We start from the raw sequence: 23,110 nt of genomic DNA on the forward strand, positions 1-23,110 counted from the left end.
TGCACACAGCCTGGGACGCCTTCCTTGCAGGACCCCGCGCCCCGCCAGGTGCAACTGCGGCACTTGGGGACAAGATTTCTGAATCATCATGTCAGGCACTACCTTGGGGAGCGTGACATTTTTCTGCTCAACCAGCTCTTTTTTCATGTACTACATGAAAGTTTGAGACTGCACACATTACAGGGTCAGCTTTGGCCTCAATTCTGACTCAAAACCGGTGAGAAGAGAATTTGGCAGAGCCGCTGGTTTTGCTCTGTTCTGCTCTCCCATCAACCCAACGCTGAAGGACGTACAAGACACGCAGGCTCTTGAGTCCCCGGAAGGCGCCTTCCGCAATGTGACTGATGGAGTTGTGGCTGAGGCGCAGGATGCTCAAGCTGCTCAGGTCGGCCAGGCTCTCCTCGTCCAACCGGGTCAAATTATTGAACGATAGAATCCTGAGGAAGGGAAGGGGAAAGCAAATGTGACCACTGGGTTGCACGATCGCCCTCTCTCTTCTCCTGAACGTGGAGCCACGGCTGGCCAGTAATCTGGGTCAGACTGAGAAGGGACAGGCCCACAAGAATCCTGGTGGCAAAAAGATCTCACAGCCAGAAACCCACTGGGGCCGAAACCCATATAGTTTGACTCCCGGAAGGAGGTCTGTAAACTGTGAGGACTACACAAGGTCACACAACAAAGACCCACAAAGTTCCATCCCCTTCATGCTCCTGGTGTCCATGGCTGGTCCTGACTGAGGCCAAGACCTGTCACAGCTGCGGCCTGATACTGTGGACAGGACCCCAGAGGGTTCTCACAGTGAGTAAGGGAGCCGGTTAGCCTCTCGAAACCAGCCAGCAGAGGGCACCACTAGCCACTGCCTGGAGCAAGTGTTCCTCCCCAGACACCAGGCCTTACCTGGGCAGCACCTGAGGGACAGGATTCTCCCATCTGGGTGTCCCTGCCCTCACCCACGCCCGCCTCTTACCATGATCCCCCTACTGTAAGCAGGACAGGGAACATACCCCCAAATCACCCACCTTCCCTGAGCATCAGAATCGAACCTTCCTTCCTTCCAGCACACCCTCTGCACCTCGGACAGCCCTAAGCTGCTTACTTAGTATATTTGTCAACTGCCATTGAAAAATGGGAGCTTTGGGCTGGGGCAGGAGGAAGGAAAATAAATTTGGAGAAGATTAGTAAGTTTTCAAAGGTAGCAGGGAGTGACAGTCTTTCTCCCCTGGAGAAATAAGTCATGGTGTCTGTCACTGGCAAAGACCTGGCAGGAGACCAAAGTTACATCCTCACCTGCAATTAAAGAATTTAGCTTAAAGGAGGGGCGGGACACACATGCTGCAGAACAACCCTAAATCTGGCTCCAAGGCTCCCTGGGTGTCGGGCAGACTTCCATGACCCTCTCTGTCCCTTCCGAAGGGCACAGGGAGTGTGCCTCTCACCACTGCCTCAGCACCAGGGCGCGCACACCCGCCACGACCCAGGGGCGGCGGCTCCTCGCCTGAGCAAGTGCCCGAGCTCAGGCTCAGGGCGGGAAGACCTCACTTGTTTCCCCCCGGCTCCCAGGCCTGGACAGCAGGAAAACGTGGGTCCTGGGAGCTCCCTAGTGGGGTCACAGCCTACTGAGTGCAGAGCCTTTCAGAAGCCATCCCGTTCCACGTGAGAATACCGGGCAGCTGCACTGCCTGGATGGTCAGGAAGGCAAACTCAAAGGGTTAACATACCCGCACAGTCACAGAACCCAAGGAAAGTGAGCCTGGAGGCAAAAGGCAGGACTATTGATTTTTGCATTAGGTAATGAGAGACTCACTGAAATATAAACTCCAGGTCACTGTGGGGCGGGTGTGGAGGGGGTGGGGGAGGATGGCGCAGGGGGGCAGAATGAGGGAAAGGGGGAGAACGTGAATGAACAGATAAAAACACCAGCTGCAAGACTCAGCAAGAACATTAAACATATTCTTAAGTTTGCCTGGTGAGGTCAACAGACAGACAAGAAAGACAAAGGCCTGGCCCTCTTCATCATTCACTTTAGTGGGTGAATCTTTTCCCACAGTGAAGCCTAGAAAAAAGGAAAACCCATCCAACCTCTCTTCAAAAAAAAAGTAAAGGAACATACTGGACTAGACCAGAACGGAGAAACCCTGAACATATAAAACTGAAACCAAAACCACGGTGAGGAGCCGCTTTTTTCCTCGAGAAATCTCAACCTTATAGACGTGGGGCTGTGTCCTCCGTGTCCTGGGCCATCCCACTTTCATGAGCCAGAACCCACCGGGACATGGCAGGACAGCCCAGGCCCCAGCCCTCCCCGCCCAGGAGAGAGCCTGTCGCTCACTGCTGGTGTCAGGACCCGCGGGCCCCAGCGCAGCGGATCCAGCCCCGGCCTGGAGGCCTGTCTGGGAAACCTCCTTATGCAAAGTGTACGCACACATTCCTGTTGGCCTCCCTAACAGACCAAAGGGGACGCAAGTAGGGGAAGAAAAGGTGCCTGGGATACATGTCTGAGGGAAGGACGGGGGGGGAACTACACTGGAGCGGTTCTCCCACTGTCTGTGTGCCAGCTCTCGGGGTCACTGTCCTTTCTGTGTTTGAGCCCAAATACGGGCATACCTCGTTCATTGTGTTGCTCTATTGTGCTTTGTAGACGCTGCCTAAAAAAAAAAATGGAAGGTTTTGGCAACTCTGTGTGGTCAGAGGATGGAAAGCATTTTTGAGCAGTAAAGTATGTTTTAATTAAGGCTGCCCATCACTTTTTTAGACATAATGCTACTGCAAGCTTAACAGGCTACAGTGAAGCATTATAGATGCTTTTACATGTGCTGGGGAACGATACCGTATCACAGCATTTGCTTTACTGTGGTGCCCTGGGACTGAATCTGCCCGTGGGCCCGCTCACTACAGACGCGCATGTCACCTGCTGCAGCTGCTCATGCGCAGACGCTCTTGAGAAGCGGTCCCTAGCAGGGAGGGTACAGCTCAGGGGTAGGGCACATGCTCAGCATGCATGAGGTCCTGGGTTCCAACCCCAGTGCCTCCATTAAATACATACATACATACATATTGTTTGCAATAAACCAACCAACCTAAATTACCTCACCCCCAGGCCCCCTCCCAAAAGAACAGCTGTCCTTCACAACAGCCCCTGCTGAACTGAAACAGGATGCAGGCTGGAAATGAGGTGGGAGTCAGGCTCCAGTGACTGAGGCCCGCGGGGTCTCCCTCCAGGCCCGCCTAGGGGGCTCCATCCACTCTCCCCCCAAGCTGGCTGGGCTGGGGGATGTGGAGGAGCCACCATGTGTCCGTGGACACTGCTACCCACAGAGCGGAGCGGGGACACTCACAGCTCGTGCAGCTTCTGGCAGAAGCTCCAGCCGTCGCGGTTGATTCGGGAGATGGAGTTGTTGCCGAGGTGGAGCTGGTGCAGGGCCGAGAGTCCATAGAGCGAGCCGCTGTTCACCTCCGCCAGGCTGTTGGACTCCAGGTGCCTGCAAGGACAGCCGCACAGGGCGGGTGAGGATGGACCCCCGAGGGGCGCGCCCCCCCACCCCCCGAGCGGCCAGCCAAGGGGCAGCTTCCCTGAGTCATAGCCCAGTTGGCACCTAGGATCCCACAACAGTGCCGAAGATGTGCGAGATGTGCACCTACGTGTGTGTACATGTGCACACACCTGTGCAAGGGGTGGGTAGTGACAAGCAAAGCAACGCACAGGGTGCTGAGGACCCAGGATGCTTTAGATGTTCAGAGCCAAGGGGAAGCTTCTTAGAAGCGAACTTTTTAGCTGAGTACAGGCGAACCAGGCACACCTGTGGGCAGAGGAGCTCCGAGCAGAAGGCGGGGCCCATTCAAGGAAGAGAAAGATGAGAGCCGGGGAGCAAGCTCTCGTCATTATCCCCATCTTGCAGATGCAGAAACTGAGGCTGAGAGAAGGCTGGTAACCTAAGACCCTTCCACAGCTCAGCCAGCCGTGAGGGGCCAAAATTCAAGCCCAGGTCTGGCTAATAACCAATCGGGGCTCTGGACTCCCAAGCCAAGACAAAGACACACAGCTTTAGCTCTGGGGTCAGACTCCTTGGGTTTAGATCTCAATTTTGCCACCTGGCTGGGAGAGCCTGAACATCCATCAAGCAGAGGTGCCCAACAACTCCACAGGGCTGTCGTGAGACGAAAAGGCAGGTCAGAATCTCAGCACTGTGCTGAGAACGCAGCTCCTGCTCGGTTTCTAAAGTAAGGACGTCACTACGCCCCGGCTTCTCGATGCCACACAGCCCGGCCACGGACGCTGCCGCCCCATGGGACCGGCCTCGTGAACACAAGCTGATAATTCAAATGCTGCTCCACGTTCAGTATTATGAGGGCTTCAGACAACCAGGTTTCGCTTTCACCCACCTTACTTTCTGCTTCTGCTCAAAAAATAAGCCCTTAATTTACAAATAGCCTCTAAGGCAACTCTTTCTTCACCCCTCAATTTGTATGAATGCGTTCAACATAGAGACTAAACAGTATGTGCTACCTCATTTTGTCCTGAGAATTCTCTGGGCCTCCCAGCTCACCTAGCACACGACCATGTAGGTTTCAAAGTCCAAAATGACAGTTTCAAGGATGTCAAGGAAAAGTGTTCTTGAATATGTAAAAACAGAGGTAGAGCCACTCACGGGTGAACAACGATGAGAGGAGGAAGCAAAACAAGGGTGCTCACCGTCATTTTACCGTGTGTGTGTGGGTGTGTTGGGGGGCGTGTGTGGTGTGGACATCAACATTCAGTTCTGATAATGAGGATGGAGAGTCGATGGAACTAGACCTAGAGTTTTTGTTTTCTGTTTCAGTTGCAAAGATAACGACTGAACGACGTAAATGGAGTGATGTGGCTTGGAGAGGCTGGAAGCGGGTGCAGGTGTCTTGAGCAAGTTAAACCATTGCCTGTAAAGCAAGAAATCTCACGCTGACACGTCAAGATAGTGGTATAAGTGTATCGACTTGGAATAACCACAGGCAGAACTACAGAGAAACACAAAAAAAAGAAATGATGAGTGAGGGCGAGCCTCTTGGGAGTGTAACTGGGGGAAAGAGAGAATGGGGGCTTGGGGATGGAGGGTAAAGACCGCTTGTCTTATTATCTGATTTTACTCAACTACGAGTACACATTTCTTTTGATAAAAAATAAACACATTTAAGTGTTCAAAAATTGAAGATCCGTGACTGCCTTCTCTGCCCCTGACTAGATGGTTTTCTGTCGCCGCTTTCTGTGGCTCTGGCAGGCAGACTCCACATCTGGCTGGAGCGAGCGCTCCCCTGATAAAAGTGGAACATCTGCACGGAGCGGCTTGATTCACTCACAAAACATAAACAAATCTCTCAGGATGAACTAGACATTTCTGGCCCACCTGCACATCAAGGACGGTCAAACCCGACACAGGGAGAGAAGGAACTTCCTGGGGTGAGTGGGCGAAGGGAGAGGATGTGGGGAGGGAGCCCACGGTTTGTTCACCAAGGAGGCAGGGGCGGGGGGAGTGGAAACGGGGATGGGGAGGCGGCTCCAGCAAAACAGCCCCCTCTTCCACCTTCACCCGCCAACTCACTCTCCCGCATCCACTGGCACTCCTGCTGAGAGATTTTCCTGAACTTCAAGGAAAACCCCTTGAGGTGTGGCAAAGTCCCCCAAGACACTGAGTGGGGAGGGGCTAAAGTCCCGCAGGGCAGGGGGTGGGGTCAGCCCACTTGTGGCGCCCTCAGCCAGCCAGGCTGTACTCACAGCACGAGCATCCGGGACAGCCCCCAGAAGGCCCCGTCCGTCAGCCTGCTGATGTTGTTTCGCTGTAGCTTCAGCACCTCCAAACTGTCGAGCCCCTGGAACGTCAGGCCCTCGATCAGCCGAATCCGATTCCGATTGAGGTCCCTAAAGAGACAAAGTCGGCGATTCAGAGCATCCCCTGCACACAACCCATCTGTAACCATCCCCACGAGGGCCCCGGGGAAAATGTCAGGAGGAGGTCCCGGTAAGCATGGATGTGCACACTGACATTGACCCTGACCGGGCACTGATTCGGAGAGAAAGCGGGGCGCAGAGCTCCCCAGAGGCCGGTCCCACCACGCCCCCCCCACCACATGATGAGTGCTCACTTCCTCCCCGCACGCCCATGACTCTGCAGCGAGGAGGTGGGTGTGACTCAGGATGCGAATGTCCTAGGGGAGCTGTCTCCTAGCTCAGCAGCAGAAACCCCCACCAGCTGCCTCAACCCAGGAAAATCCAACCACTGGCCGTCAAACAGCAACACCTCCTGCAGAGGCATTAGTCGAGCCTCTATTGACTGAGAGACGTGACTACACTCCGGAGGTGGGGCGGGTTGACACACTGCAAAGCACATATGTGGGCTTCCAACCCCGGTGTGATGCAACCTCCATTAACCAAAAGATTTCAGGAGTCCGGATGGGCTGGCTCCACCAGTAACACAGGGGAAAGGGGCGGGAGAATACGGCCTGACCAGAAAGTCCTGGGTTTCCCCTGAATACTTTCACAGTGTCTCATGACCCAAACAACCTCTTGAGCATCCAGAGAGCTTCTCTAGGAGCAGAGAGAGCACGGCTGGGCCCCAATGCCTGGGGTGTGCTGGGGAACCACAGCAGTGACAGCCTGGGGGCACACCCCACCTTGCCACCAAACCTGGCCATGAACAACTGTTTTGTTCAGTTTAAGGCAAATCTCCAACATCAGCTTATTTTCCTGAGATACACCCTTCTGCTACAAAAAAAAAAAAAAAAGGAGGGGTACACAGGAAAACAAAAAAACAGGAAACGGACATTCTATTATGTTCTGGTAAAGAGACGTTCTTTTGACTCCAAACCCTGCGCCATTCTAGGAAGGCACTCAGCTGTGGTGGTCAAAAAACTAAAAAAAACACGTCCTTTCTGTAAAAATAAAAATCATCAGTCAACTACGTTGAGACTGAGGAGATGGAGATGGTGGCCCATCTCTTGCTCCCTACCTCTGGGGACACTGACTTCCTCTCAAACAGCTCAAGGAGCAGTGGACCCCATCACGCCCACAGCTGGGATTACACGGGTGCCTTTAAAAAAACACCCAAACCTCAAAGATAAATAAGGACCCAATGCACATAGCCGAGTGTCGGCCGAGATCACTACATAGCAGGATTCCTATGCATTTTGGAAAGTGCCGGCGAGGACAAGTGTGTGTGTCCTCAGTGATCTTTTCTCAGCAACCTGAGGCAGCCCGCAGGCACCAGACCCAGCTTCTAATCTGCTTTTATTAGCTGTTGCCGCAGGGCCATCCGTGGTAGTTCACGCAGAGCATGCTGGTGGGGCGGAGCAGGGAAGGGGGTGCGTTTGGAACAAGGTCCTGGGGGAAATCGGGCCTCCATAAAGTTTGGCCAAGCTTAACTAAAGTGTGGGGCTCTGTACTCACAGTTGTGTCAGCCGGGGTAGCTTGAATGCTTTCACAGGAAGCTGAGTGAGCCTGTTTTTGCTCAGCCGAAGCGTGAGCAGTGACCTTGACAGACCGTCAAATGCTCCCGACTCCAGGGTGCTGATCCGGTTGCTCGCCAGGTTGCTGGAATTGTTTGGGAGAGAAAAGGCGGGGGTCAGGAGAAGACCTTCCTCATTCTGCTACAGACACCAGACCTCGCTGCGCTGGGAAAAGGAGCTAAAATACACCCAGATGGATGGCTTTCCAATGAGACGTTTGTCATCCCAAGGCTGCAAAGCCCATCCTCACTCCCAGACAGGAGGGCCAGGGGAACACGGCTATCAGGACCGCCCATGGGAGTCTTGATGGAAGCCCAGGGCTCGCCATGCTGTGGTCGGTGTAGCTACCCGGGGGGGGGGGGGGCTATGCCCTCTACCCCAGCCGTCCACACACCCCAGCCGGAAGGCCTGCAGAGTCCCTCCTCACCACCTGCTACGCAAGGGTCCGAGTTCAAGGTGGGCGGGAAGAGCTTTAGGAAGCAGAAAGTCCACTGCGAGGCAAGATCAGAGTGGATAATTTGAGGACACAGCCTTTAATTTTGAAGCGGGTCTCAATGTACGACTTACATAATAAATGTACATAAACCAATTCATATTAATTATCTTAAATGTGTCAAAGAAACATTCTAGTTGTGGAAATCTGCAAGAGTGGTGGAGAGGGAGGGGGAGGGGCAAGGCATGGGGAGGGGATTAAGAGGTACAAGCTACTATGTATAAAAGAAATAGGCCACAAAGATGTATTGTACAGCACAGGGAATGTAGCCAATAGTTTAAGAACTATAAATGGAGTAAAATCTATAAAAATTTTTGAATCACTATTCTGTACACCTGAAACTAATACTGTAAACCAACTGAATCTCAATAAAAAATTTTTTTTAAAACAGAGATCTGCATGGAGTCCCTTTAAAAAGCAAGCAATACTTGCAAAGGACATCCACTTAGAGGGTATGCAAGGGCCCCCCCCCCAAAACACACTGCCCTGGCAGCTAAGAGCTGTAGATTTCTGTTGCATGTAAATTATATCAAGTAAGGAAAAAAAAGAGAGAGAAAAAGGGGTAACAATTTGGTCATTCCTATGAGAAGTTACCCTCAACTCTCTCCTTCCAAACTTCCCCAGGCCAGTGCTGCTTTTTGCAGCTTAAGCAAAATGGAAAAGGACCAGACAGGATGTTCTCCATCAGAGTAGGGCAGGGAAGAAGGCATTTTTTTGTCTCCGCCAGACAGCGGCCAAGACAGGGCACATTAGGATTCTTTGCAAATGGACCTGGACTGTTTGTTCTTAACACTTCAGATTAAAGAACAGTCTGTGTGCTGAAGATATCCTGGCCAGTATCTGCCAAAATAGAAAGTCCTCCCTGCTTTCGTGCAGCAAGAAGGTCACTGCAATTCAGTTTAGCAGTTGTGGTTTCTTTGTCCCAAGCAAGGCAGTGCCAGGTGGCAGCTGGACCCCTTTGGAAAGCCCTCATGGGGGACTGAGCACCACTACATCGGCTTAGGGAGTGGCCAAGGCCACCTGTTTCCGGCTCTCGCCCCTGGATACAGCCTGAGAAAGAAACCATGCCTCTTCCTGTGGTCTCAGAAATCTGTGTGCCTAACCTTGGCCTCTGCACAGACGGGTCACGTCAACTCCTCAACCATCCTCACAATCGATCCCCCAAATATACGCAGTAATAATGCAGGGAACTTGCGTGTCCCCTAACCTGTCTCTTTAGCCTGAGATTTCAATGTTTTCCCCAAAGCAAGATTTTCCTTCCATCTACCATCGGCTGGCTGTGAGACGGGGCACTGGGATGGGAAGAAGAGAAACAGCCCAACAAAGTGATGGAGAAGGTGGAGAGAACTCAGAGGATGGATAAGCCTTGACCAGCTGAGCCTCAGCAGAAAGGTCTCCCTCCTACATCACCACTGCTCTAATCACCCCCGAGCATGTCTCTTAAGCTTTCCTAGGAGGCAGCCCGGTGAAGGGGACAGAGAAGCGGCTTCGTGGCCAGTAGAGCCCTGCCTTTAAGGGCTAGATTCTCCTCTTAAGGGGTCAGTCTGTTAGGTCATTTCACCTCTCCTGGCCTCAGCTTCCGCACCCACCTGTAAAGTCAGGGCAACATGCTGGATTTGGAGATGCTCCCTAAACAGGCTCACAGAAGACAATGGACCTGGGTCCCCAGCCCCTTGCCCTGCAGGGAAGACAGAGGAGGCCTGCGCCTGTCCCGCTGCCGCAGCCGGACCACAGAGAAGAGGAGGAAACACCCACCCGCGTCCAGGCCTGGGCGCTGCCGACAGAAGAGGCACTTACAGCTCCTTTATGGGCAGCCCGTGTGGGAAGCAGGCGCCCCGGACCTCCGTGATGTTGTTGGAGCTGAGATCCAGCACTTCCAGGGACAGGTAGGCCTTCAGCTGACTTCCCTCCACACTGCGGATCCTGTTGTGTTGCCTACGACACACAAAGGGGCATGACTTGAGCATGTCATTTTGCAAAGAAACTATTTTCCTCCATTTCTTCCAGACTTTTTTTTTCTGAGCTGTTTTGCAATTCCAGAAAAATACCAATACAGTGACACTCTTAAAATGAGATCACTCATCCTTCATTCCGTCAAGTTACGTACAATCTGTAGGCCAGGAGCTAGACAGAATGTCAAAGTCTTTGTCTGTGACAAGTTTGTCTGCCCAAGTGTGAAGCTCGGTTACTCTCCGCAAGGACAAGAACACAGGGGTGATATTTTGGACGTGTGAAGACCAGCCTGGCATGATCAGAACTCAGAACCCACAGGTACACTTTCCCATAAAGGATGTGCCTGGTGTAACCAAGCACTTCTGATGCAGCCCGCATCTAGAGCCTTCAGAACCTAGTGCAACTCCACTACCTACAAGAATGCAGGCACCAGAGCCCAGAGTTCAGTTTAATGCAGCCTAACACATCATTAGACACCTCAAATTTTATCGACACCTGCTGTGAACAAAGCGTGGTGACAGGCACAAAGGATGGGGGAAGAAAAAGACAAAATCCTGACAACCTAATAAGGGAAACAGGAACTCAGCACTGGGTCCAATGGGAATGGAATCCACTGTACCTCCTGACTCCACTCCCTTGATAGGTCCGTTCTTCAGTTTCCTCATCTGGAAGATGGGGCCAAACCCGTTACTTCAGGGATACAGATGACCCTACCTGAACCACACTGACGCGTCTGGCAGATGTTCCCGTGGGTGTTTAGTGTTTATCCCTCTCCAAGGCCTATTTGTACTTTAACCCTCTTTCTGAAAAACCCCCAGTACAACCCACTGACCAGTACTTATTAATCAGGAGAAATTCAACAAATGCCAACCAAGGCTGGAGGGAACCGGCAGCCCCCTTGTGGGTGTAGCGCTGCCTGGCAGATTCACACCCCCACAGCCCTGATCCCGATATTCGGGTACTTCAGCATCCGTGTAGTGCTGGGCCTCTGGGTTCCGGGCTCTCACTCCGGTCAACTTCTAAGTCAACAGTGTCGGGGGCTCCGGCCAAAGTATTCTCGAACACGACCCAAGCGAGCCAGGCGTCGCTAACCAAGCGGCATCTATTTTAAACAAACACTTGACCAAATCCGTTCCAACATGCATCAACAAGGCCCTCCTTCCCAGAAGCTCTGGGACTTCTCGTCCACGCCTTTGTTTCCTTCCCATCGCTCCCCAGCCCTGGACCCAAAAACGCATTTACAAGGGCACAGCTCCACACACTGTGAAATCTCCCCAGAATGAAAGGCGAGTTTTCCCTCCATCCCTCCCCCCACCTAAGCTACTTCCTTTGAGTTCTTTATTAAGTTCTTAATAAAGATGGTCTCTTTAGTTTTCTGACTCCAAAAGAAAAAGAAAAGAAAACAAGAAAAGAAAAACCTTTATTATGTAAAGTATGGGAAAAATAAAAAAAGAACAAGGCATAAAAGCAAAAGAGCTGAGCCTCATCCAGGAACTCTGAATGCAGGACCAGGGAGCCAGGAAAAGGTCTGAGAAAAGGGAAGGGGTGCCGTTGGCCCCAAGTCACACAAAGAGGGACCGAGCGCAGTCCAAGGGGCCAGGGGACAGCTGCGAGTCCCCCGCACTTTTCCCACTGCCCTGTCCTCGCCTGTCTCTTTCACCTCACGCCCTCCTTCTTCTGTCTCGTCAGTGTATTTATTCATCGAGTGAAGCACATTCTGAGCCCCTGCTCTGCGCCAGGCCCATGCCGGAGGAAGGATGCTGTGATGAAGACGGGTCTCTTTCACATGCTGGAAGGAGTTCCCTGTTGAGCCAGAGAGGCAGCCATGGAGATGAGGAACAACGGAGGAGCGTGGGAGTGAGGATGGGTGAGACATGCCGGGAGAGAAAGGGAGGGAGCCGTGTGGAATTCCGCCCAAAGAGGCTGTGGGGGCAGCTCCAGAGGGTAGGATGAGGATGTTGGGAGCAGACAGGCAGGGCAGAGGCCGTGATCAGATCACGGAGCTGGGAGGGCAGGGGGACCACATCGGGGCATCCCTGTCACTGGGGGCCAGGTGAGTGGTGGGAGCAATGGAGAGACAGATGCAAGAGAAACAGCAATGATGGATCCATGGGATCTGGAGATGACAGCTGGGGGAACGGGCATCGAACGGTGTCCCTAAATTTCCTGATCCAGAAATGCTGAGATAACCAGGCTACAGGCTATACCTTCCATCCTTGCCCCCTTATGGTCTATTCTCAGCCCAGCAGCCAGAGAGATCCAGTCCAGGAAGACATCCCACAGGATGGGGGACACACCTGCAAATCATCCATCTGATGAGGAAGAAGGATCTACAATATTTAGAGATTCTAAATATCTTGACAACAACACAAAAACTCAATGACAACCAGACAAAAAAACCTCAGATGAGCCAGTTTAAAAAATGGGCAAAGGACTTGAACAGACATTTCTCCAAAGAAGATTAAAAAATGGCCACTGAGCACATGAAAAGACGCTCAACATCACTAATCATTAGGGAAACACAACGAGATACCACCTCACACCCACAGCATGGCTACTATTTGAAAAAAGAGAAAAAGGAATATAAGTGCAGGCGAGGAAGAGGAGAAACTGGAATCTTGATGCAGCTGCTGAAGAAAATGGTACAGCTGTTCCTCAAAAAACTGAGCACAGAATTACCAGCACATGATCCAGCAATTCCACTTCTGGGTGTACATCCAAATGAATGGAGAGCAGATCTCCAAGTGATGTTTGCACACCCATGTTCATAGCAGCATTACTCACAGTAGCCGAAAGGCGAAGCAACCCAAAGGATGGACAGACGGATGGACAGATGAACAGACAAACACAATGTGGTATACATGTACAACGGACTGCCAGGGGCTGGGGGAGGGGGAATAGGTTGCTGCATGGAGTTTTCATTTTCTGAGATGGAGAAAGCTCTGGAGGTTGGTTACACAATCTGAGTACTCTTAACACCACTGAAATGTACACTTAAAAATGATGAAGTTGGTAAATTTCACATGACATGTATTTTATTACAGCTTAAAAACAAAACAAAGCAAAAATCAAGTCAGGTCACAGACGTGTGTGGCTACAACTCAAATGATGGCTCTCGTGTCTCACTCAGGACTCAGTCCTGACAACGGTCTCCCAGGCCCACGTGATTGGCCATGCACCTGCCTTTGCTGCCTCACTTCCTAATCTTCCACCTGGCACTCTGCCCCACACACAGGCCCTCAGACACAGCAGGCAGACTCCTGCCCCAGGACCTTTGCACTTTCTTTTCCATTGCTTAGAATGAATGCTCTTCCCCCAGAGATCTGCAGGTCCCATGCCCTTACTTCCTTCCCATCTTTTCTCATTTGTTGCCTTCTTAGTGAGGCTACCCAGGCCCTATTGTCTAAAGCTAACAAGCCCCTTTCTTCCTTTTCCTCCTCACCTCATACACGTGCGCGCACGCACGTGCGCGAGCGCACACACACACACACACACTTTTCCACTCCCCTGCCTGCTTTATTTCTCTCAATAGCTCTATCACCCACTATGCCCAGTATTTTGCTTATTTCTACTTTAACATCATCTCTCCCACCAGGATGTGGTTCTACAAAGGCAGAGGTGTTTGTTTGTTTGGACCACTACTGCGTCTCCAACCAGTGGAACACTGTGAGGCACACAGTAGGTCCTCAACAAACATGCTGAATGAATCAGAAAGAATGAACACAGGTTGAACTCAGTAGGGCTGAGGGTAGACACAGGTTTGGGACTCACGAGCAATTAAGCAGAAGACAGTCATGTAAGCAGAAGAGTTCCATCAGAAAACATGAAGGGAAGAAAGTTTGCCAGCAGCCCTGAGGCAGCACGGCCCAGAGGCAACCACCTAGCTCATAGAGGCTTCAGAGGTCCTTGGGGCTCACAGAATGCACATGCTATCTTCTCCCCCAGGTCTGGTGTCTCTGCTAGGCTCTAGCCCAGCACCCTGATCAAACTTTCTGAATTCCTCCTATTCAGGAAAGCTGACAGCACAGCTCTGTGCTCCTGGAGAGCTCTGTCCCCCTTCTCTCACAGAACAAGGATCACACCTTGGTAGCTGTCTCTGTGGACCCTGGCAATTCCACCCAAGGCCAGGAGCTCTTTGTGAGCTGGAACACGGCACAGCATCGGAGAAGAACAAGGCAAGAGTTCAAATCCCCTTCGCACCACGCATAGGTGTGAACCGCTGTAAAGCAGGGTGTATGGTTCCTCCGCCTGTGGGCTGATGTGACCTGACACGTAGCAGGTACTCCATAAAATGAGTTCTTGTTTTCATTAGCCGTACTTGGAACCTCAGAGCAGGCTCGGTATCTACTTTGTAGGGGGGGGGGGTGTTCTGGAAGAAGAAGGAATGAATGGTCCCTATTCCTCTGCCACATTTCAATACAAACAGGCAGGCCTGACTCCTCTCTTGGGAGCAAAGGGCTGACTTGGCGTTCTCACGCTTAGCTTCATACATGGAAACAAGCCTGCTCCAGCTGGAGTGGGTCAAAAACCCAGCCTCCAGGAGATCAGGCTGGTCAGAGAGCTGTGCTTCAAAAGTCAAATCCCAGACTGAAACTTCTGTAAGACCCGGGGGGGGGGGGTTGCTGGAGATCTGATGGGTTCCTGACCAGCTAGATTACACCCCCCTTCTCACTCTTGCAGCAAGCGGGACTCCGGCCCACACCCCTGACCCCAGCCCACCAAACCCTACCGCACCAGGGACATCTCCTCCAGACACCCACTCATCAAGGTTAGAGCAAAGAGCCAGCATTCAGGGGAAGCCTCCCACCTCCTCAAGAGGGGAACCACTTTCCTAAAACTCTCCATGTGTTATAGGCCATGTGCAACACGGGTGGTCATGTCATTCCTTTAAAGTAACTGACGGTCAGGTCCCAAGATGGTCCACAGTCATCTTTCTAACCTGTGAATCCCTGTCCAAGTTCTTTTTACCACTAGGCAACCAATGACTGAACACTTCTGTACAGCAGGTCCTGGGTGAAGGGTCTGTGAAATGACACAGTATCTCACGAGGAAGGTACTAGTATCATCTCCACTTTACAGGTGAAGACACTGAGCCTCAGAGCTCTCTTGGACTGTGCCCGAGGTCACACAGCTGGGATGCAAGAGGAGCCAGCACGCAGACCCAGGGGAGCGGAACGAGCCAGCCCATCTGAGAGGCTCTCCAGGCAGAATCAGAAGTGCAGTTCCCCAGATTCAATCCATAAACCTTCAGCAAAACTTCGGTGGATCTGCATGCTGGCTGGCTCTTCCCAGGCCAGCTCAGACTGGTCTGCGTCACTGGCCTCAGCCAGGCCTGCTTTGGTCCCAGCCTCCCAGAGTCCTGCGTGAGTGGCCCATCTCCCATCTGCGGAGGGCCAATCTCAGCAAGTCAGGCAGATGAAGCTCTGGTTCTTACTGATGGACATCCTGGACGGAAAGACGAGAACAGTGCCTTTGAGATACGCTGCAAAGGGATGCCCTTAGGTTTACCAAGAAAGAGGGAAGAGAGGGAAGGGGAGAGGATGGTATTATGGGAGCACTTTGGACCGGCCTCATCAAAGGAGCAGTCCAGCCCTTTCTCTGCCACCCAACAGAATTAGAACGACTCTGTGGTGACAGGGACTGGGGGAAGGGGGTGGGGGCCGGTCACACAGCCTGCGCCTCCACCCTGTGCTGGTTTCCCCCTTGCATTGCCCTCTGGGGCGCGGAAAACTTAATACAGCAGGAGTCTATTAAACCCACACACCTGTTCTAGGCTTTACAAATAAAATCAGGCTTCAAAGGCGGACCGCGGGCAAGATAAGCTCTCTCCACTTGTCTACATTTTCAGAGCCGATGTTAAATTAGACAGTAAAACAGACGGAGGCATTTGAAACCAACATGTAAAACTTTTTATCAGAAATGATTTTTCCACTTCAGTTCAGTAAAGCAGGGTTTACAAGGTATTCCCGTTAGTGGCGGAAAAGATCTCATGTCACAGATAACAGCCAGGAAGAAAGGGTGAGGAGATCAACGGAGACAGGGTCAAGGTGGGTCAGATGGATTACAGCTAGTTGCTGAAATTATGCACCTACTGTCTATACCAGGGCTCAGCAAAGTATTCTCCAGTGCATCAGATTTTAAATATTTTAGGTTCTGTGGGTTATTTGGTCTCTGTTCTGACAACTCAATTTTGAAAGTAGCCAGACAGTATGTAAACCAGAGTATGGCTGTGTGCCAATAAAACTTTACTGACAAAAACAAGCTGTGAGGCAGATTTGGCCCCCTGCCTGTAGTTTACTGAGCCCTGGTCCACATTACAGCAAGGAGTTTGGGTTTCTGGGGCGCATGGACGCAGATTCTAACTCTAGCTCTGATGTAACGTACGAACTGCGTGTAAGTCACTTTCGGTATTTGGTTTAAGTACCTGCAAAATGGGGCTAAATGCTTCTCTTCAGCAGAGAAAACCCTCCTGGCTCCTTTCAGTGCCCAGGTCAGACACCACTAATCATCATCTTTCCAACTGAGCTCTTTTCTCCCCCTTCAGGAAGTGAAATGGAACCTAAGTTTACAACATTTTTATGCTCTTTGGAAGATGACCCAGGTTCCTTCCTGACTGGAGCCAGTGGAGACAGGCTGGTGAGCAGGGTGATCTTACAGGGAACAGAGATTCACATTGTATCGTCTCACTCTTTTTAGTTCGTCCAATGAGGCAGAGAGAAATACATCAGAGCTGGCCAACAGGCCAGCCCTAACAGCTACGCAGGCAGGCACTTGGCTCTCCCGGACAGCTATGGTGACTCGCAGAAGCCCATGTGGTCGGCTCCTGGAGTGTGACTCTTCCTCGAAACAGCAGACCTTCCATAATGTTACCTACATCAAACTTACAAAACATTTTACTTAACAATTCAGTAAAATTCAAGGTAAGCTCTTGCCTCATTTGAGTCTCTGGTTAAGAAATATTTTCACTCAGTCCAGCCCGGAAATGGGGGTGAAAGCTAATTCCCCACCCACCCCATTCCCCACAGCGAATCTGGCAGATACAGTTAAACTCCACACCCTGGAGCCTCTGAGCACCCACAGCACTGTGCACCTGGCCCACCACTGCATTGCCCTGGAATTCTTCCTGTGGCTTTGCACCGCCGCACCCAACCCCGCTGCCCAGCGGACCTGGCGCTCCAAGATCTGATCAACATGATCAGGATGAAGGGGTGCACACGGTATTAATGATTTAGCATAAAACTCATCGCAAAGTAGAGTGGCTCTGGTATCTACCAAAAGGGGTTCACTGTATTACTGCAAGCGCCAAAAGGTGTTAATCATGTCAAGGGCCCACAGGAAGATAACAATCTCTCCTTTGTTGAAAAATACAGCATTATCCAACAGGCCATGCAGTCCAGTGGTAACAGCTGTTCTGTTCACATGCAAATATTTTAACTGAAGTATCACAGGCATACTGAGAGCCATATAAATGCTAAGCGCAGAGCTCAGTGCAGTTTTACACAATGCCTGTCCCCATGTACCCACGTGAGGGACGCAGACCTTTCCAACTCCCAGCAGGCTCCCTCCTGTCACTTTCCTCATCATTTATTCTTCCCAAAGGGAACCCTGATTTCTACCACTTAAGATGAACTTTCTGTACTTTATCTATGTGGAATCGTTCCATATAGCCTCTTCTGTATGTGGCAACTTTCACTCAACATGATGAGACCCATCCATGTGGGTGCATTAGCAGGACTCAATTCTTTTTCATCACTGTGTAATATTTCTCTTGAGGGAATATACCATCATTTATTTTCCCATCTACTGCTGATGGACACCAAATTCTCTCTTGTTTGGGTTACTGCACAAATCGCAGCTATGTATGGGGACGTGCCCTTGGCATGTGCCTTCTGATGCACACCTGCACATCCCTGTGGCAAGTGAAGTCTAGGTAGCACTGCTCCAGTCCCCAGGCACAGGCAGGTGAGGTCTCAGCAGACACCGGAGGTTTCCTTTTAAGACAAATCCCCCAAGGTCGAAATGAATCTGAAACATCCTTTGATCCAAGGACCATGCTCCATGCTGCCTCACCCAACCACATTCTCAGATGCCACCGACCTCGTGGGCTCTGCTTCCTGTACGTCCCCCCTACCACTACCTCCCAAAAAGCATCAGGGAAATGGCCTGGGACCATGGAGCTCGACAAAGCTCAATCTAATCTCATCCAGGGGTCAAACAGAATAATTTTATTCTAAGTGGGGGCCAAACAGCACCAAAAAAGGAAAAAGAAGAGAGAGAATTAATAATTCCAAGTCTCAAATTGGCAAGAAAAACGTGAAAATGCCTGAGGTCAGGACCAAAGACCAGATGCAGCTTGAAAATCAAGATAAGGAGAGTTTAAAAAACAACACGTGAATCCAGAAGAGCTCTTCTAAGCCAACTTGAAGAAGTTTCTCATCTCAGAATGAGAGCTGAAAGCATCAGCCTCTCCCTAGCCTGCTTTACATTCATCTTTGTAAAAATGAAAACCAAAACCATCTGTTCTATTGCGCAGATCGATAATGTGCTCGAAGAAACCAGCGCCTCGTCAGGACGGCCCTGCCTGGGTTCTGTGCCGGACAGGAAATGAGACTGGGAATGAGCAGGTCTCCTCTGTCTCTTGCTCACTCCCCCTTCCCCCACCCACTGCTGGTGAATCACCAGTTCCCTGGGGAATTTTGGCTGATTCTCAGCCTGGCTGCAGATGACGTTCCCGATCTGTTTATTCAGGTGGAGATCGGATAAAAAACAAGAGCGGCCCAGTGGCGGGATAAACAGCCTCCACCAGGCGGGGTCAACCCTCCGAGGGCAGGACTGGGCCGGGTCACTCAACCTCCCGACCCGTTCACTTCCTTTTGGGTCACTTTCCCCTCGGGGTCTTCAATGGACTGTTTCCATTCACTCCTTGCGAAGGGGGCCTGAGGCCCTATCCCTATGGGGGTGCCCGGCACCCGGCGCCTCGATGCACCAGATCCTGCTTGGTCCTCCCACCCACTGGCTTACACACATCAAGCTGGAAACCCAAGATCTGGAAGAAGCTCAGGCACAGTCAAGAGGCAGTCACCACAGTTCTGTGAAGTCTGGACTGACCCAAGCCACAAAGGACTGCAAATCACCAGGATGCAGCGTAAACTACCAACACAGAAACAAAACCCCCTTGGGAAACCCACACTACTGAGGAGAAGAAGGTAATGGGAAAACGCAACCTATTTATGATTCCAAATATACACCATTCTGGAAAAGGCAAAACTATAGGGACAGTGAAAAGACCAGAAGTTGCCAAGGCTTTGGGAGGAGAGAGACGAACAGGTGATGCACAAGGGATTTCTAGGGCACTGCAACTCATCTGCATGATCCTGTAATAGTGAATACGTATCACCAGACATTTGCAGAAGCCCACAGAATGTACAACACCAACAGTGAACCTTCTATCAGTTTAGTTAATAATAATGCATTGATGTCCCATCAGCAAAGCACTAATGCAAGATGTTAACAGTAGTGGAAGCTGGAAGTGGGGGTGCATGTGGGAAGTCTCTGTACTTTCCACTCCATTTTCCTGTAAACCGAAAACTGCTCTAAAAGCCTATTAATTATAAATGGAACAAAACAAAACCTTCTAAGGTATTAAGCAGTCCCAAGATCATTACATCGTTAGAATGTAAGCTACACCAGGGCTTCAGCCCGTTTTCTTTACTACCACAGCCTTCGCACCTAAAACCTTGCATAGAACATAAAAGACAATAAATGCCTGCTGAACAAACAATTACAACTCTAGTTCGGTCTCCTTCTCACCACCACATTCCCAAATAAAGGAATGTTAATCAGAAAAAAAAAAAAGAACACTCTGAGGAAAGACCAATTATTCAACTAAAAATTTTTTTAAGAGAAAAATGAAAGGTGTAATGGAGAATTGCCCTTTCCAGGTACGGAAGGTGTCAAACACTGTTTAAGAAGGAAATGTCAAGTGAAATGGGTTTTCAGGCTGATTGTGCATTTCCTGAGTTCAGTGTGACCCCAGACATGGACATTCACTGATCAGCCGGGGTTGGTGGTGGTGGGAGGGTGGCCAACGGTCCCCCTTCCCTGGCCCAGGAGCAGTGAGGGCAGCGTGGCCCTAACCGAGGTCTCCATCCCCACACTCTTCCCCACTCCAGCTTTGGCCACGGCGGAAAAGGATGAGGAGGAATTGCATCAGGGAGTTCCCACCAGACATGCTGACCTGAGGAAGCTCTTCCAGCCCCATCTGGACTGTGCTCCCTGGGGAGAAGGGCTGTGCCATTTCCCACTGGCAGGGTCTTGGAAAGGCTGTCGGGGGGCTCACTTCCGAGAACACGGGGAGGTAGCCTGCCTTGGGTCTGGGGCAGGGCCGTCTGGCACCAAGGTAGTCCAGGAGATGGAGAGTAGCAATGGTGAGCCCCTCCCCCTGAATTCCCATCCACACAGGGGCAGCCCTGGGGCAGAAAAGCCAAGAGAGCTTCTCCCTTTTGGTCACACTGACATGCTTACTCAGTTCTTTCTCTTGGCTTGATCTTCCCCTCAGTGAGTCAATCTGGCCCTTTTTGTCTTCTCCTTTTCTCCCCTTTCCCTGGCAACCTGCTACCCGCATGTCCCACTGCACAGGTGCGAGCTTCAGCATCTCAGAGAGGAGGGGCCCAGCTGCGAGATGGAGCCACGCGAACCGTATGCAGCGGCACCAGCAGGGAGCCTGTGGGTGCTACAAGGCTGAACTGGACTCACCCGATCTCTCCTAACTCTGGAGGCCCGTGGGTCCATGCCTGTTCGGCTCCACCCTGAGGGGAGCAGGCAAGGTTGGCAGAAAGCCTAAACATGAGTTCTAGGCACAGACTCTCCCAGACCCAAGGGGCAGAGCTACCACTCTGGCAAAAAAAAAGGGGTGAAAGATGGAGAGAGCCGCAATTAGGAACCTGGTGGTCAGAGCATCCGCGAAGGCCTGGCTCAAGGCCCTCTTCAAGAAGATGCTGCAGTGGGCTGATCCCCTCTAATGGATCGCTTTCCACCAACGAGGGTCCTCACCGCATGTGGCATGAGAGAGCCGCTGCGTTGTACAGAGCAAGCACCTCTCCCTGAGGTCCACAAATGCCAGGCAGCAGCTGGCAGGGTGAGGCAGAGCATCGGCGGTCACCCAGGGATCTAAGACCCTCAGCTGTGTCACCAGCTCCTCACAGATCTGGTGGTTTTCGTTTCTTGTCAACCTTACCATTCAGGACTTGAATAAATGTAACCGCTATATGGAGGCCTCACTCAAAATTTCCAGCCTCGTCCCTCTCAGGGCCGGGCTCCCACTTCAGCCTCAGCCATCAAAGCTCCCTCAGTCACTCAGGTGCTCAGACTGTCCACACCACCTGCTAGAGGAAAAGGCAGAACTCGGATCTGACCTGCACTCTCTAAACGATACCAGTGGGAGAAGGCTGGAGGACTCCAACTTGGAGCTCTGGGACAGCGTGGGATGACGGTGCCAGAATTTCCTCTCTCTCTTTGGCATATTCTTTTAATGTGCTTGTCAATTACGTAAATGAATTAAATAGATATTTTATAAAGCACTTATCTCGACCTCAGACACTGAGCTCTGGGACTTGATCCTTAAGCATACAAATGTCTGGCCTGCCTGACAGTTCGCAGGTGGAGGGTCCTAGGGGTGGGCACAGCCGTGTGGCCAGCCTACGGAGCCGTGGCCTTTCCTCAAAGGGTGCCCCAGGGCAGGGCCCCAGGGCCGCCACGCAGAGTTCTTCCTCTCCTTTATCAGGCACCCTTCACCCAGTCAGGGACGGTGCTGGTTCCACAGTCCCCTCTCACATCCCGGGACCTCAGCATTCTCATGCACACACCCTGCTCCAGGCCTGGAATGGCGCCCTGGGGACCTCGGGTCTCATGCTAGAGGCTAGAGTCGGCCCCACTGGGCAGCAGGACCTCCTGGGAAGCTCGCCCTCGCTGCTCAGCCACTGAGGAGGCACGCTCTTCTTTCTCAGGAGAAACAGCAGCTGGGCCAGCACTAACCCATCTAGCATTTCCTTCCTGCTCACCAGGAACCAGGCTCAGGCTCAGCTGATTTAAGCCTCATGACAACCCAAGAGGTGGATAGTGTTACCATCCCCATTTCACAGACGGGGGTGGTGAGGTGTAGGAAGGTTAACCAGCAGGAAGCAACGCAGCTGGGACTGGAGCCCAGGCACGAATCCTGATGCCACACTCCTACTCGAATGTGAAACCAATCGCCTCATTACAGAAGTGGGCAGAACTACCCTGGGGAAGAGGCCTTTCTGGACACCACCCCGTGCCTTCCGCCTCTCCTCAGCATCCGCCAGTGTGCCCCTCGCCCCCACACTGATTCTGTAATCCGAGCAGAGGCAGGAGCTGACTGCAGAGGCAGACAGGGCACGTCTTGCCATCATCCAGCACTCATGCCCCTCCCCACGCCCCTTCCACAAGCACACGTGGGCTTCCCAGACCCTTGGCCCACCGCAGGTCCATGCACAGTGGCTTCGGGGCCCAGCCAGACCTCCCCTATTTATACTGAAGATGACTGGCACCGTCCCTAAATAGGTGAGTCAAACTGGTTCTCCTACCCTCAGGCAATAAGGATGACAAGACAGAACTGGGCACTTTTCAGGGAGCAGAAGAAATTTGTTCACCTACTGCTATTTGCCACGCCACAGAAGGCACCTGCTCACTCAGGTTCAGAGAGGGTAAGACGCTGGTCCAGGGTCACCCAGCGAACCAGCATGCATGCCCAGGAGACCTCTGCTTCCAGGCTGTGCTCCTTTCTGGAGACAGCCTGTGGCTACCAGAACAGAGGCAGGACAGTGGGTGCTGGGGTGCTCCTGAAATTCTCTCAGGGGCCACAGAAGGAATCCTCCCCAATCTGCTGGCCACGGGCACCTGCCTGAGCTTCCCATGCCAGCCTCCCAGCCGCTCCGCAGGTCCCACCACGGAGGAGGCTGTCTCAGCACTTGGCTGAGGCCCCCAGGACGAGATCCTCCCCTCTGGGGAGCGATACCACTGACGTGCCTTTCGAAATAAAACCAGGCCTGCTTCCTGCCCCATCTGGAAGACTTCTGATCTCCACATCATATGACCCCGGATATCTTTCACCACGCAATTTCCCAAGCTGTCAGCATACGGCTTGACTGTACCGTGGGAGGGCTAGGGATGTGTGCA

General features: G+C 51.9%; 1 protein-coding gene across 6 annotated transcripts in view; it reads right to left on the minus strand.

Annotated features, from left to right (window-relative positions):
• LRIG1 (leucine rich repeats and immunoglobulin like domains 1) overlaps nt 1-23,110 on the minus strand; it is a 470,674-nt gene that overhangs the window by 26,194 nt on the left and 421,370 nt on the right. For all 6 annotated transcript variants that reach the window (XM_072941642.1, XM_072941643.1, XM_072941641.1 and 3 more), the window contains 5 exons: nt 9,761-9,898; nt 7,412-7,555; nt 5,744-5,887; nt 3,336-3,479; nt 294-437 (listed from right to left, as the gene is read on the minus strand). In XM_072941642.1, coding sequence (XP_072797743.1) covers nt 294-437; nt 3,336-3,479; nt 5,744-5,887; nt 7,412-7,555; nt 9,761-9,898 — 714 coding nt within the window. The remainder of the gene's footprint in view (nt 1-293; nt 438-3,335; nt 3,480-5,743; nt 5,888-7,411; nt 7,556-9,760; nt 9,899-23,110) is intronic.

This window comes from Vicugna pacos, chromosome 17 (assembly GCF_048564905.1).
Source record: "Vicugna pacos chromosome 17, VicPac4, whole genome shotgun sequence".
NCBI lineage: Eukaryota > Metazoa > Chordata > Mammalia > Artiodactyla > Camelidae > Vicugna > Vicugna pacos.